This window comes from Pholis gunnellus, assembly GCF_910591455.1.
Source record: "Pholis gunnellus genome assembly, chromosome: 18".
In the NCBI taxonomy this organism is placed as follows: Eukaryota; Metazoa; Chordata; class Actinopteri; order Perciformes; family Pholidae; genus Pholis; species Pholis gunnellus.
The window spans coordinates 1,558,067-1,575,061 of record NC_136545.1 but is presented as its reverse complement, the minus strand read 5'-3'; the positions used below and the strand labels follow the sequence as shown (position 1 = coordinate 1,575,061).

The window sequence follows — 16,995 nt, the reverse complement described above, 5'->3', positions numbered from 1 at the left end:
TCACCGCCCAACATGTCACGCTAGCCCACTGACCAATCACGTACTTGTAGGCCAGCTAGCAGCTCTGACACGTCAAAGAATACGCCCAACATGTCAAACTAAAGATCTGATTGGTTGAACACTATGACAATCAATAATATCGTCCCCATTCACTTAAACTGCACATGGAGGCACTTGTGAGTCTGCAGGCCTCGGGCCTCTCTTCTACCTAGAGACACAGAGGTGAAATCTGATTGGATAAAAGCTCTACTTAAAACAAGCTGCACTGGAAGCAGAGCAGCTGAGGAACACAGTAGCTGTACAATGAGAAAATAAGATAATGGGAAAAATATTTTTATAAATTATAATACATGTAGTGTATTTAAGAAAATTATAAAATTATAAAATAGCTCTAACTTTGTGATTTTGTTTAGGCCAGCAGAGAAGGCTTTGCAGGCCCTGATGGCCCACCACTGAGATTACATGATGACGTGAGGGTGTTGTACTGGGTCGTGCCCACTACGTCATTGCAATGTCGCAGGGGACTTTTTTGGTATTATGACTCAACCTGCACATATGCAAGATGGAGATATTGGGAGCTAAAGCACTGCCATCTGACGGTCAGGAAGAATGAAATAAAACCAGCTATTCCGAGAATGACCGATAACAACGGTTAGCGGATGTATGCCAATTTCCCTCTCTAAACTACTTATTCTCAAGTGTCAAAAATGATCAAAAACAAATAAATTCACTACATTTTTTAAGTGAAACTGACACACCGAACTATTCACGTCTTTATTTATTTATTGCATATATTGAAATGCTGTCATAAAGAGTTCATGTTTAATAAAGTCTGGAATGGAAATCGGGTTCTGATTTAACCTTCTTTGTGCTGCATATGTCTTAGACCCTGATTGATGTTCATCTACTCAGCTGCACAATCTTTTTTTCTTATATCATTCATTGTATTATTAGTTACCTGCTGGTTGCAATGCTAAAATGTGCTGTGCAACACTAATATAATACCTTTATATGAAGACAATATCATACTCACTGTACCTAGTCACCTCCTTGAGGCTTACTTCCTTTTTTCTTTGAGGAATAGATTTTCACTAATCACGTGGTTTATCTGAAATGCACTCATGAAAGTGATTCATTGGAGAACGAAAAGAGGGGCACAAGCATAGACTGTTTATAAGAAGTGGAGGTAGTCATTGTTATCATGTTACCCATTGGTTTGTGGACTGCCGTTTTGAAGCCTTGAGTTCCTTGTTGCCATCTTGGATTACGGCCGTCGCCTTCTTGGCTTTTTGCAAACAGTGAACAGAAGTTAACATATTTGGAATGCAGAGGAGTGACGTAGAGACGGCGTATACAGTTCTGGTAGCGGCAGCAACCTGTCAATCACAGTAAGCCTGCTCTAAAGCATCCCCTGCTTTATGGTCTGTTTAACTCTAAATGGACCATCATCTACTAAATGAACATCATGCTGTATTAAAGAAGACTTGAAACTAGAGATTGAGACCATGAACTCATGTTTACAATGTTTACTGAGGTAATAAATCAAGAGAGAAGTAGAGTCATTTTCTCATAGACTTCTGTACAATCAGACTTCTTTTTGCAACCAAAGCAGTCACCCCCTGATGACTAGTAGAGAGATTGCAAGTTTTAAGACACTTCCGCATTGGCTTCACTCATCAGAACAGGAGGTTGCCGCCTGTAATATTGACCTTGATCTGTGATAATTATTTATCAGGAAATAGGTTCAATACAAGGGAAATAAATAAAACTCTGTTGCCTCACCTCATGACATGAGTGTCAGATGTTGCTGATATCACCAACATGACAGATCTCAGCGTGCTGACTGTCTATTCCCCAGTCTACTGCAGGTTAGGTGAACTGGAAACTCTAAATTGGCTGTAGGTGTGAATGTTGAATAATTTGTCTAAATGAGAGTTTTGGCTTAAAAAACATTGATACACTCATCTGAGTTGCCCTCAGCCATTACTGTGTGCTCAAAGAAATGCTCTTAATGAGCAGCAACTAGTGGTGTGTCCAGCGCTTTGCATACTTTCCTACTAGTATCACCTCTCAGGCTACTTAATAGTAAAACCTGCAAACCCTACTAAGGGCTGGAAAAAGTAGCCTACTCCCAGCTCCATTTTTGATGTAATATTTTCCCAAAAAGCTATTGGTCAATGATGGGACAGTAGAGCATAGTGCCGTTTATTGTAAAGATGGAACGTTATCTGTCAGAAAGTATTAGGTATCTATAAATGATCCAATTTTAGCATTTATGAATATATACAAAGAACACACACACACACACACACACATATATATATATGCATATGTTTGCATCATATTTTATATAATAATATATATGTATGTATATATATATATATATATATATATATATATGCTGACTTCACTCATCATCATCATCACTTATTCATCACATAGCCTGCTTCTTCGTGGAGGATGGCAGCTGTAGTTAGGCTGAACAGTTAAGAGTTGGACTCCCATAACTGTAACACGTTTCAAAATGTTTATCTACTTCTGCAGCATAATGCAATACTGCTGCTCATGCTCCAAATACTATTTTCACCAAAGTATTGCTGAATGGCTTTCATTTCACACGTGTTCTTGGATGTAATCTTAAAAGAGAAATGAACAAAGCCCATGCTGATGACAAATGTGAGTGTTTGGAACATACTGAACATATGAATGTAGAGTGTAGTGACATAGTGTTTTGCAATGTTTCTATATTGGCATTTTGATTTTTTTCATTTGGAGTCATACTGAGTCTCGTTTTCTTGGTGCACTAATTGCGGGTATCTTCTGCAGCTGCCACCAGCACCACCACTACAGCCAAGACCTCCAGTCATGTGACACGTTGCAGTGACAGCCAGAGGAACTACTGTGTTAATGGAGGGGAGTGCTTCACCCTTGAAATCATGCCAGGCACCACAAAGTTTCTTTGCAGGTATGACAGTAGGTTATAATACTGACTTTCATTCATCCGACTGAATATGCTATTAAGCAGTTACTGTGATTTATGATATCCCCTACATGCTGAGTAATGCCAACATAATGTAATCTTTATTCCATGCATAAAACAAACTAAATAATTAGAGGTCTATAACTTCTGTGTAGTGATCAGGGATTTTGTGATTGTTATATGTCATCAGATAAGACTTTAATCAGTGGCTAGCACACAGAGAATGTTCAAACATATATTGTTAGAATCGTAAGCTGAAGTATACACTAAATAGAAAGGTGCCCTCAGTGTGCAGATCTCCACCAGCTGTGTCTGCATCGACCGCTGCTGTACTGTGTGATTGAATGCATACAACCCACAATTGGCTATCTCTGCGTCTTGACACCAATGGGCTCTAAGCCTTTGTAGAATACACTTCAATCTCACAAACTCACAAACTTAAAAATAAGCAGCAATGTTTGCAGGCAATCGGTTCAAAGCCATCCTTTAAGACATGCCATACAATCTTGCCAAAAAACAAACTTAAAACGTATCAAGCTGTCTGTCCGTGTAGCAACGACTGAGTGGTGGTGATGTACTTAGCAGTGTGGGCTGTTAGTTCTGTTAGCTGCTAACTGTGTAAAATAACAAAAGGGAGCAAACTGTTTCCCCCACTGTGTAGTAGTGGCTGGAAGTCAGCTGTGTCATCACTAGGGGCCCCTACTGGCTGAGGGATGGTTGAGAGTAGTGAGTGAGGAGTCAGCAGGCAGTCAATGGCAGTAAAAAACAGGCAATAAAAGGTAAAAAAGTTTTCAATTTATTTGTATAGCCTAAAATCACAAATTTGCCTTAGCGGTCTTTACAATCTGTACAGCATTCAACATCCTCAGTTCTTGGACACTTGCATCGGAAAAAAAGAACGTGAAAAAAGAGGAAGAAGAATCTTTTAGACGAAGAGGTTAGCCAATTTAGTATAACCATAAAGTCCCCAGACGGTATCCTTTTCCAGACACCACAGGAAGACCAGGTACTAAGCTGCTTTTGGTGCATAAGCACAAACAACAGTCAGAGACTGTCTCTCAGTGACTTGCAGTCGCATGGAGGCGACCTTCTCATTCCCTGGGGTGTGGCGCTCAGCTTGGAGCTCACGAGTATCCCCAAGTCCAGAAAATGCAACTCCAGCCCCTTTGCAGGAGTTTGGTTCCAGAACCAATGCTATGCGTAGAGGTGAGCCCAAGTTAGGAAACAATGTAAAACGTAATGCCTAGCTAAACAGCTAAAACCTGTTGTATTTTTTCACTCACAAAAGATTGTAACTTTTTAATATCACAATGGGGCAATGACATTTGGCTGTCGCATGAAACAGAACCTTCTGCAGGGGTATCTTGTTTGAAAAATAATTTTGAAAGAGGCATTTGACATTCCCACTGTGACATTTATGATCACTTTGTTAGTTTGGTTCATAACATCATTTTGATTGTTCTCAATATTTATGGTTTCAATTCTAAGCCTGATATTGTCCATTTACTCCAGTGGTTCTCAAACTCTCTGTCACGCCCCACTTTGGAGGAAGAGAAATGTTCACGCCCAACCGCCCCAACAAAAATGGAACAAAATGATCCATGTTGAACTATTATTGAAATAACATTTTGTGACTCCTCCATCTGTGCTTTTTCTAATAATAGAATAAAGAAAATTGCAATCACTTTCAAGTAAACCAGATTGCTCCATCAGACAAAAACAAAAACAATGTTCAATCCCTTTGTTAGAACAATGCAAATGAAGTTCTATCTGTGCAAAAAATAACTAATATTTGGCAAAAAATAGCTTATTGTGGCTGCAATTAACCTGTTTTGCACTGAATATCTTTTCAAGATAATAACAATAAAAATGCAACCTGTGAAAAACTAAACAAAACAAGTTCAAATATTTGGCAATAAAGAGTTTTACACTGCATATCTTTTCAAAACAACAATAACGTGCAACCTGTGCAAAACAACATGAGTGCAGATATGCGTGAGCCATATGCTCACACATACCAGGAGCATTTTATTTTAAATATGAGCTTTAAAATGTAGCATTCTGGTGTATTCTGAGAAGAAAGTTAAGCGATAAGACATTTACTTTAAGCAAAAAACTAATTTATTATTCAGTTATTAATCAGTATTTCAGATCTATTATTATTAACCTATAAAATCTTTAGTCATATAAAAACAAAGATAGCAAGAGTAGCGAGAACCATCGCCTGTACAAATAAAGTGATTAGTTTTCATTACTGTATGGCTTCATATTAACTTCCACTGTTACTGTACAGCTGTTAGGATTGTGGCCAATCTTCTATTTGCAATTAATATGTATTCAATCCAGTTATATTATTTAAATGAAAATGATAATCTACTCTGGCTAAGGTAGTTTATCATGTTTCATCACATTATGTTTTTTCCTCCTAAATCGCGATAATGACGAACGTTAACAGTCCACAGAGTTCCGCATGCAGTGAACGTTAACTTAACCCAGCAAGTCTGAACTGTAACGGAACATAACGGAACTCAAACTTTAACTGAGGGAAAGACGCTGTAGACAACTTAACGTTGATGAGCCAAGACTCGACACGTCACATCAAAGATGTTTTATTGTGAAGATCATAACATCACCTTTTCTCCTCGTCTCACTCCAACCTGAGAAACGCTGGCTGGCCAGTTGACCCCCCCCCCCCACAAAAAAAACCTCTACTACACGATTCACGTGGATGATATATTTTGATTCAAAACGGTGAATTTCGCCGAAAAGCGATAAGTTTGTAGGTATGAATAAAGTTCTTGAAATAAAAAAATTCTGCATTTCCCCCCCGCGCCCCACCTGCAATACCGCTGCGCCCCACTAGAGGGGCGCGCCCCACAGTTTGAGAACCACTGATTTACTCGATTCTTTGGAAGATAGACTTGCAAATTTCTCAAAAGCTACAGGACTCTGTCTGAATTAGAACAAATGTGTTATTTGCCTTAAAAAGTTGTGATATAAACTCTATTAATGATACACCTTAAATATAAGTAAAGTATTTAGGCGTCCTTGTAAGCAAAGAAAAAAACATGTCTTATTAGTTTTAGTCCAATGATTAAAAAAACTGAAAATAAATGTAATCTTTGATTACAAAGAGTTCTGTTGTAGAAGGGATGTGTCCTCTTATTGAAAGCTGAAATCATCTCTAGGTTTGTTTAAGTTGCATCCTCTATTCTTGACAACAAAACTGCCAAAAACATTGACCAATTGCTGTTTCCTTTTTTGTGGAAAAATTGTATACACCTTTTTCTTTTTCTTTTCTTTATTATTATATCTTCATTTACATTTTTCTATTTTTATGTTTTTATTTTTTTTATATTTTGCAGTTGCCCCGCTGGCACGTTAGTTTGAATGTATATATTTTGCTGTTTCATATCGTCAGTTTGTGAAATTGTACATGTGCAATTTGTTCAATGAAAAAATATTTAAAAAATGTTTTGTTTGCCAGATGATCGTCTTTCCTTCAACATTCTGGATGTAGCCTTCAATCCAGTTGCTCAATTCAATTTAATTCAATTCAATTTATTTTTGTATAGCCCAAAATCACAAATCACAAATCATTCTCTATCCCTTTGTTTGGTTTGTTTTGGGGATCCTTACAGACTTATCTGCCCATGCTTGGTTGTTTCCTTACCCGAGTATGATGCAAGATATACCGCTCATGGGGGCACACTTAAAATGATTGGTTGAAAATGACATTTGAGACATTTGACTGGCTACAGATAATTCCCTGTTAAAAAAAGTGCATTTGTGAATCGCGCAATGTCATGGGAGACTCAAAAAAACACATAAATGCAAAAAAACATGCAAATGACAAGCAGTTGGTAAATGCAGGTCCACAGTCCAACATCCAAATATGTTTTTGATGAAATTTTCAAATACTGTTAAATTTAATTTACATTCATTTAAAACAAGGAATATTTGTGTGTGCATCAGGAATATATTTGTGAATATTCATTTTTTATTTGTGGATTTTGTTTACATTTATTTATAAAGATAACTAGTTTTGTGTGCATTAGAAATATTTTTGTGGAGAGTCATTTATATACGAATCACAAAATACATTTGTTAATCCTTCCATATGCATTCATTAATACTGAGACTGATCTGACCATCCTTCTGAATCTGGACCAGAGAACCTTACAGGACTCTCCCTCAAATCCTATAATGTGTGGGGTGGTCAGCACACTGGATGAGGAGGAAGTCAAAGCAAAAGTGGGAATGGAATGGCATTGTGTTGAAAAGACAACAAACTTACTCTTGAACGATAGAATAACCATTTAATGTTTTTATCAATTGAGATTCATAAAATTACATTGAGTAAAACAAATAGGCTGGCTATCTCAGTCAGGCGGGAATTACATTTATATTGGACAATACTGCACCTCATGATTTAGCTCCAATACCATCGTTCAGTGCCAATACAGGAAGTATACCCTTTAACAAGGTGGAAATACAGTAAGGGTAAGGTTGATCAGTGTGTAGCACATCTGTGTAGCACATCTGACTTCAGCAGTAAGCTAGGAGTTTTTGACTTGTCACAGAACTGCATTTGACATTTTCCATTTTAGTCAATATAGGCACAATATTTTTCTAACCGTAAGTGCTTTAGTTGCCTAACCTCAAACATTGTTTATTTAGCATTACCAACATTTTTCCTTTACCTTCCATGTGACACTTGGCACTCGTGGCCCACCATCAAGGGAAAAAAGGATGCCCAAACAGCAAACTATTTCCGACCCAACAGTGGGTGCTAAAAATCAGGAAGCTATACTAGTCACATTAATACTTACCTTAAACAAATCATGCACACATATTGTAAAAGGTAATCATTTCAAAACCATTGGAATTGGACATTAAAAAACGGCAAAACAGCATTTTTTTTGGCAATAGGGTTGTATCGTGGATCCGACCATGTTTTGTGAATGTACACTGGTTGTCTTTGTGTTTGTGAACGTGTTCTCATGTCTTATATGTTGTATGTCAGTATTGTTTATCTTTTTCCTTTCTACCCATCAACCAGGTGCTTGGCTGGATTCACTGGGCACCGGTGTGAACAAGCTGTGCTTAAGAAAGTCTCAGACCCAAAACGTATGTGATCACAGCTGTAATCAATCCCACATGTCATTGCTGGTGTTTCACCCGTCATGTTTTCTCCAAGAATTGGTGGAGAAATCCATGTTTCCTTTATATTCAGGGATAAAAATCTGATGATAAGCTAGGCATTATACCTGCTGTCATTCTGTTTCTGTGAGCTCAAGGGAAGCCCTCTAAACGGGTCTAAAGTCTCAAGCACATTCTCCTGTGGAGTAGTGCACTAAAATTTGCATGTAATTCACATCTCATCACACCCCATCCATGCTATTCAGGGCAGCAAACTGCCTTCATCTATGGTTGAAGTAGCCTGTCTTGTCTGAAGGTATGACAACCTATCTACTGCTCTTCCCATTCAGCCCCACCTCATCCCCCTAGAGAACACTCTCATAACAGGTATTCCCTGCATCCCCACGTTTTCTCAATGGTCCAGTACTAGACTGACCACTGTGTGATTGGTAAAGCAGTGATGATTTTGATGTTTCAAGTCCAAACTCAGTTGTTAAAAAACGTCTTACATACCAATCGGTTCTCACTCCTAAATTGTCAAATACTTCTTTGGTCATTTCCCTGTGGCATCGGAGATCGATGAATGGAGGCCCTCTCTAGCGACTCTATGCATTGCACTGGGCATTGAACTTACTCCAACGTTAAGCTTCTTGTGGCATTAATGGACTGTAAGACCATGTGACGTAGTATTAAGTGCGTGAGAGTCTGCTTTGGGTTGACGGGAGTGGTAGTGGATGGGTCAAACAAACACAGGACTTACATCCAGGAGACTGGTGTTTGTGTCAAGTGTGAAACTGAAAGTAAATATTGACATTTTGTCCCGTGTGTCGTTAAACATGTGAGTCGTTAGTGTCATCAGTCGCGTGAGTAGCTAGTCAAATGAGTCGTCAGTCACTCGTTGACCTGAGCTGCCAGTGAGTCAAATTAACGTCAACCAGGCTCGTTTCCTAAACATAACTAACTGGTTGTTTTGCCTAAACCTAACTTCCTGTGAAGACGGTAGCCTATTTTGAAAGGACACTATGCATGTAATGAGCGTATATTGACATGCCTTCCTGGAATGTTGAAAACTAATGCTAGAGGGGTACCTAGTGCGTTGACCAAGGGGCACTGTCCAAGCGACGCTATTTGACGAGTTGGGAGTGAGAATGTCTTGTACATACAGGAGACCCAGGGGATCACTGGCTGGGCTGCTGGCACATCATGACTAACAGATTGCCATCCTGTATGACTGCCATGCATCTTGGTCTATTTTGCTATTTGGATGGGATCATGACACCTTCTTTATTGGTTTATATTACAGGCAGGACTAGACTTGCCCTGAGTGGCTGCATTAGTACATGCAAATTTCAGTCTACTGCTAAGACAGTATTCAAACCTTTAACGAATTTGATAGAGGGCATGTGCAAAATAGAACTGTTTATCTATATGAGATAGACACCCTAAACTGGAGATCATAATCCAATACTTGTGTATAAGGTCGGAGATGGTTGATAAACTCACAGACTATGGCTAGACATTTTGGTCTAGCTGGCCCTTCCTGCCAACACCAGTGATGACTGTCGTGGGTTTTGCACAGCTCTTGTATAAATTAACTCCTTCTCTCTTGTTGCTTGTTTCTTTTGTTTCCTCCTCAGGTGTCAAAATGAATTTACTGGGGATCGCTGCCAAAACTATGTAATGGCCAGCTTTTACAGTATGTATATTTCCTATTATACCTGTTCTTGGATTGGAGCATGCTCAATTAACAGTTCTTATGCTGTGTACCTGTTCTGGATATCTGTGATTTATGCAACCCAAAACAGTTTGCATGTTAAAGTTTGTTTCTCTATATTATTTTTATGTTCAAGCTGCATGTGGTATTGTAGAAGTTGTAGACATTGTATGTACATTTCAAAATACAAGTAAACAAGCTTGTAAATTGTCTGTATGTTTAAATATATACCTGTAGTTATATATACAAAATACCTGATTTATCTATATTAGAACACAATGAAATTTGCCTGATCAACGAATAAGCACAATACGATCTAACGATCAGCCAATCAGCACCATCGGCTACGGTCAAAGTCAAGCTGTTGTGAAGTTGTTGTCAATCCATTGTTAAGCATTGTCAGCTGTGTGTAGTAATAATAACAACAATGGAGACGACACTGACGCTGCTATCAAGGCTGTTCTAAATCAATGAAGAGTACCAAGCAGCACTCTGCTTTGATGTCTGGAAACATTTATTATTTACCTCCGTCATACTGCTACAAGATGACAGGTTGAGACTCTGGCACAGCTTTTTTTATCTGTGTTGTGTTTCTTTGCGTATCACAGTCCCTCTTCTTTACTCTTCTTACGCCTTCCTCATTTGTGTCTGTAACCGTAACAATACTCCAGCTGCCCCATCTTTTCAATACATTGTCAATCTTCAACCCAAACAAGTAATCTTACTGAAATATTGAATGGAATTTGACTTAAGATTTGAGTTGGCTTACATCTTTTATAATTGAACGGTGCTCATGGAATAGTTCTGGCTCATTAGCACAAGCACAAATAACACTGCTGGTTTGAATGTTTATGATCAGTTGGATTTAGCGGTGGTGAAGACTACATTTGTGTGGACAATAAAACACACAATAGTGAGCTTTATATCTTATCAAAAAAGTTTTCAGTTTGATAGGGCAGGTAGACTTTATTCTCGTACAGTGTTGTTCTCAAAATATTAGAACTATCCTCGACTTCCCAGAGAACATCGATATATGGGATATGTTTTGAATGTGAAGGAAGTGTTGAACCAGAAATCTTGCTGAAACACATATTATGCGCTATTAGAAACCAGAAGATTATAAATTAATTAATGTACCATTAAAGAAACAGGAGCCTCATGCACATTTAAAGAGGTTAAAGACACAAAAAGGAAGGAATAGTAAATCATTGGCTATGTGTGTTGACTTGGCAGAGATAACATTAAATGAGAAAAGTTGATCTACAGGAAAATATATGAATAATATTTGAAAGAAATGAATGAAAGAATGCCTGAGAGCCTTACTGCATTATGTTCCATCATATTTTTATATTTTGAATTTTCACCTGTCGACTGAATTTACGGTTACCATAAATTGATGCAGAAAATGAGGTGTTGATCCTTGTTAAATATGTGTCCCCACCATTGTTGAAACCAACCCACACCCTTGCAACAATCAAACCAGTTTTCAGTTGGCATCAGTAGGTCAAATGTATTCTGATGAACAGGTGGGCAAGTAGGCTGAGCAGTGTTCCAACTATGTACAGTTTTTGAGTAATTGTCTCTTTTACATCAGTGGTTATTACAATTTTCCGTATTTTCTTTTTCTTAACTGGACCCCATTTATTTTATAGTGATTGTGTTTTACATAAAAGAATGGATAGATATACACATGTGATGAATCAAACAAGGACAAATAGTGTATTTGATACAAAGTACTTGTAGAACTGCAGTGCCAGCTGCTTCAGACCTGCATTTCTGGATATTCAATTCCAGTCGACTGTGGCTCAGCTGGCCTGAACAGAATCACAAAGTTATAGCTATTTTATAATTTAATAATTTTTCTTAAATACACTACATGTATCATAATGTATACAAATATTTTTCCCATTATCTTATTTTCTCATTGCACAGCTACTGTGTTCCTCAGTTGCTCTGCTTCCAGTGCAGCTTGTTTTAAGTAGAGCTTTTATCCAATCAGATTTCACCTCTGTGTCTCTAGGTAGAAGAGAGGCCCCAGGCCTGCAGACTCATAAGTGAATCCCTTTGCAGTTTAAGTCAATGGCGACGATATTGTTGATTGTCATAGTGTTCAACCAATCAGATCTTTAGTTTGACATGTTGGGCGTATTCTTTGACATGTCAGCTGCTAGCTGGCCTATAAGCACGTCAGCATTACGTGCAGCTCAGTTTGCAGGAGCAGCTCTGCAGTGAGATGCAGTGTGTGGTGTGATTGGTCAGAGGGCGAGCACGTGACTATTGTGAAACGAAACTTAGAGCAGAGGCTTAGTCGGAGTAGTAAGAGTTCAAATTGAAAGATATGGAAGAAATTATGATATTTTTTGCATTTTGCTTGGTGTAGATTTTTTTTTTTTTTACCTAACTTAGTTTTTTTAACACTCAATGGCTGAAATTGGAAGAGAAACGGATTTGTGAGTTGGGATTTAACTGTGGGATTAAACTCTTTGTCAGCAAAGAAAGGAGGATGTGATCAGTATTTGGTAAGTCAACTGGTTTGTTTTTTCACATCTTATATCTGAATGGCCCTTGAGTGTGTAGCAGAATGCATGTTGCTGCTGTTGTTTTTCCGTTAAGCTAGTTAGCCTAGCCTCCCGGAACACTTGTGGAGGCCCAGCTGTCACACAGACCATTGTCTCCTAGTGAGTGCAGAAAACATTATATTTCCTACAATTTAAGCTTCTGCATTTTCCAAATGCACTAGTATTATTCAAACGTATTGTTCGGTATGTAAGCCTCGTACCGAACGGTTTAATATAAATACGTGCATAGTTACAGCCCAAGAAACGAATAATAACCCTAGCTGTGGCGCCATCATGTGGTTATAAGGTGGTATTTCAGCAGTGAAGGCCCAGATATAAAATGCACGGCCCACCACTGCCATTTACCAGTCCAACCTATCAGCGAGAGATATAACAGTAGCAGTTTAGAACTGCAGGGTTAGACATGCCAACGTTTACAACACGTTGAGTGGTAAAAGAGGAAATTAGGTCAGTTTGTCTTGAACTGTTCAGTCAGCTGTAAGTCCCAGAAAACAAAAAATTACAAGCACACTCACACAAATAATTGTTTTAATATAATTAAATTATTGTGATATCAAGAGCAACTTTAACAAATCAAGCTCTGTATATTGTTAAAGTGGTATTTCTAAATCATGTCCCTAGCAGTAAGTGACGAAACCAATTGCTTTATTTACATTTTCTGAGAGTTTAGCTGTGGTTTCACTCCTCTGTGTCTCTAGGTAGAAGAGAGGCCCGAGGCCTGCAGACTCACAAGTGAATCCATGTGCAGTTTAAGTGAATGGGGACGATATTGTTGATTGTCATAGTCTTCAACCAATCAGATCTTTAGTTTGACATGTTGGGCGTATTCTTTGACGTGTCAGAGCTGCTAGCTGGCCTAGCCATACGTGATTGGTCAGTGGGCTAGCGTGACATGTTGGGCAGTGACAATCCCAATATCTGCTGCCTCTGTGGAGCGGACATTTTCAGCTTCAAAGGCATTAAAACGTATTCAAGAAATACAACTGGGGAGGCTCGACTGTCTTCACTGGCGTCCTTGAATCGAGAAGGACTTCTTACTGGAACTATAACGCATGGATGTACTGAACAACCGTGAGATTAAACTCTTTATTAACAAAGAAAGGAGGAACAGCAGCTAAATAGTGAACAGCAGCTCTGGTAAGTTAAATGCATTTGTTTGTACATCTGCAGTAGCTTTAATATGCTTGTTTATATATTATTATTTGTACAACTTGTTTTTATGAAGATTGGATTTTTGTTTGGTTTTATATGTGATAGGAACCATTGTTACGTCCAGTGTTGCTCTGGGGACATATTTAGCTGGTGCCAACTTGGCGACTTTTTCGCTAAATCTGACGACTTTCCAAACCCTCATGGCGACAAATCTAACGACTTGTTCTGGTGTTATTGGATACTTTTCTGACGTTAAAGCTCATACGTTCTGCACTGTCGTGAACGAGCAGCGGGTGCTGCCCCTCCGCCGACCCAAAGCCCTCATAGGCGGTCAGAGCAGAGAGGAGACGCACTCCCGGCGTATTCTCTGCGGATAGGTGTTGAGCTTCATTTTTACACGAAACAAATAATAACCGTAGCTGTGTTTCAGCTGCAGGACAGCAGTGAAAGCCCAGGTATAAAATGCACGGCCCGCCACTGTTACCTACCAGTGAAAGTTGGCTGTCTAGGACAAGGCATGGATGCTACACAATTAGGGGCTTGGACTGTGGTGCAGGTACATGGTCAGGGGTCGGCAACCTTTACTATCCAAAGAGCCATTTTGCCCTATTTTCCACCAAATAAAATTTGTCTGGAGCCGCAAAAGCTATTTGATGTCAAATTTCTCGCCACATATCAAGCATTCAGGTAAGCCAGCATCGTTGGCAGTGAAAGCAAATGAATACGTCCACGCAGAATTGAACTCTTTATTTTCCTCCGTGACTTTTCTTCTTTTGGATTTATCCATTGATAGTTTACCGAGGGTGGAGGTCTGCAAATTATGATCAAGCAGCTACAAGAAAAGGCGCATTATGATGTAAGATGGATGTGGCAGATCGCGTAGCGCGGCCGCTTTCGAATATTTCACTATTTAGCTCGACAGAGTTCGAATCCAGGTTGATGCGATCTTTCCATAAATATATTTTCTTCAATGTATTTCTTCATACGTGGCTGTGATGTAGTGCTCACTTATACAATCATAATCCCCGCAATATATATGAGATGTGGCTTTTAGATCTCCAGCAATATGTTTGTGAATGTTTGACGAATCAGGCAACAGAGGCAGAAAACAGCTGCTGCTGTTACGCGAACACAACACACCACGGAAGGAAACCAGTAGGTTTGAAAACCAGTAGGACCGGCACCCACTGCATGCACAGTGTACGTGAATAGTCACGTGATATTTGTTTTCAGGCGTTTAAGTCTGGACGGAGATCATCTCGAAAACAATGCTTAAACGCCGTGTGGACGGAGGACTCAGGGAGCCGTAACAGAGGGGCCGAAGAGTCGCAGGTTGCCGACCCCTGTACCTACATGGTGAATAGAAAGGGAAGAAGGTGTGGTTCATGAATACTCTCTTCCTGTTCTGTGACCGGCTGTCAGAAGAGCTGTTACAATTTGACATTTGTATTAGGTTTCTAAGCCACATCTTATGCTACATGTTTACATCCTGATTGCTTATATCTAGATGTTTTAACAGAGTGAAAGATCTTAATCATCACGCACTCACATTTGAAGTTTTACGTCTCCCGGTCCAGTCAGCCCACAAAGGCTAGTGGTTAATTTTAACTCTGGGTGCTTCTACATAACCACAATAACTTATACACTTCAAACAATTATATTTCCCCAATGTTTTACGATGACGACATCATAAAATATAACAATAGACAGTCAAAACGTCATTCGAAAAGCTAAAGCTTTGTTCGAATGTGAAAATTCAGAACAGACTTCTTTTCACTGAATAGACACCATTTTATTGATGGTAAACACATCAAATTGAACAAATAATAGGCTACAGTAAACCACAATCTAGTAGCCTGGGGAGGAAATACCCAACCTCATTGTTTTGTGAGTTGTTGAATTAGAAGAAACTTTGTAAAATTTGGTATTGGTAATGGTACCCTCATTTTTTAAACAATACCAGCCCTAGACAAACGTGATTGCAGAGTCAATCTAGGCCAGATTGTACTGTAACGATTCTGTGTTAAGACAGAGTACCAGAGACAGACGAGAGGTATGTTAAAAAAAATTCTAACGACAGATAAACTAATAAAGATCACTAAAAGATTATTAAGCAAGAATGTCTTCAAGTCCAATGGCTCTTGACACCGAGCCAGAATGTTACAGGTGAGTGACATTAATCTTGGCCTATTTTAACAGACATTTCCAAAAGGAAAAACTGGTTACACACCTGACAAATGACAAACACATTCATATGCTGGAAACAATGCCATTGGTTTTTTAAATCTTAATAAAGAGTACTATGTTTGTGTTGGGAATTGTGCATGATCGCTATAGCATGCTAAATTTAGAGTGTTGACTGGTGAGTGTATCCTTATCTAACTGATTGTCTGTTGACTGTTTGGCATGGTGGTCAAGAAATGCAAGCGCACTGATGGAGGTGCATGCACTAAGCCACACCATTGCAGTAGCCGTGCCTTATAGGTGGATACATTATGTATGATTGTATTCAGTTCATTATAGGTACCGTATTACAGTACAAATATTTGTTAAAACAATAATACTTTGTATGAGAATACATACTTTCACCAGCATTTTAAAGGTACAGGAAACTCACATTTTCAATTTTGTAATGAACTAGGAGTTAAGCACTGAAAGAAATGCCATCAATTGCTTTTAACATTCTCATATGGTGCTGTTTTAATAACAATTTCCTGGATCATATCCTGGGATTTAAAACGGTTTGGCAGTGTTCATCACAAACCCCGAAAAAGGTCCAGGATGTCTCCTTTAATGTGTGATTGACGCTCATCAGTGCTGAGAGAATACCCATGCTTACTTCTCTGAAGTGTTGCCCAGTGAAGGATTATTAAATGTCAAACATTTTGTAGATTTTTCACCATAGCATTTTCAAAATTACAGAGAAAAAGTAGTATTTGTGTGCAGAGTGAATTACTGTCAGAACTGGATGCAAAACAAACTGAGCTGACAATTTATTGCAATCGGAGCTCTGTTGTTGGAATATGTTAAAGCCTGTCAAAGAGAGAGATTTTTTTCCAAACGAAACAGATAAATTAGCTACCCACACATTTTACTGTAGCTTTGAGACTTGTTGAACTCATTTGTATCTCTGCCAGGGTCAGTATGAGAAGGTCAGGGGGGTGGATGGCGTGTAGCACAACTGACATTTATGCCAGAGAAACACATTCTCATTCTAACCCGTTACATGTCAGACCCCTCGGCGCACATGAACACAGTAAAACGTAAACACGTGGTTAAAAAGTCTTGTTTAGGTTTAGGCAAAAAAACATTTTCAGTTTTGGTTTAGGAAAAATATCATGGTTTTGTTTAAAATAAGTAGGTACCATCCAATATTGTGAATTAATGAATTAAAAAAGGCTGGCATTGGATGCAAAATTATTGAAGTT

General features: G+C 38.7%; 1 protein-coding gene across 2 annotated transcripts in view; it reads left to right on the top strand.

The window, feature by feature from the left end:
* Positions 1-16,995, top strand: part of nrg1 (neuregulin 1) — a 47,080-nt gene that overhangs the window by 12,901 nt on the left and 17,184 nt on the right. For both annotated transcript variants that reach the window (XM_079179712.1, XM_079179711.1), the window contains 2 exons: positions 2,827-2,965; positions 9,760-9,818. In XM_079179712.1, coding sequence (XP_079035838.1) covers positions 2,827-2,965; positions 9,760-9,818 — 198 coding nt within the window. The remainder of the gene's footprint in view (positions 1-2,826; positions 2,966-9,759; positions 9,819-16,995) is intronic.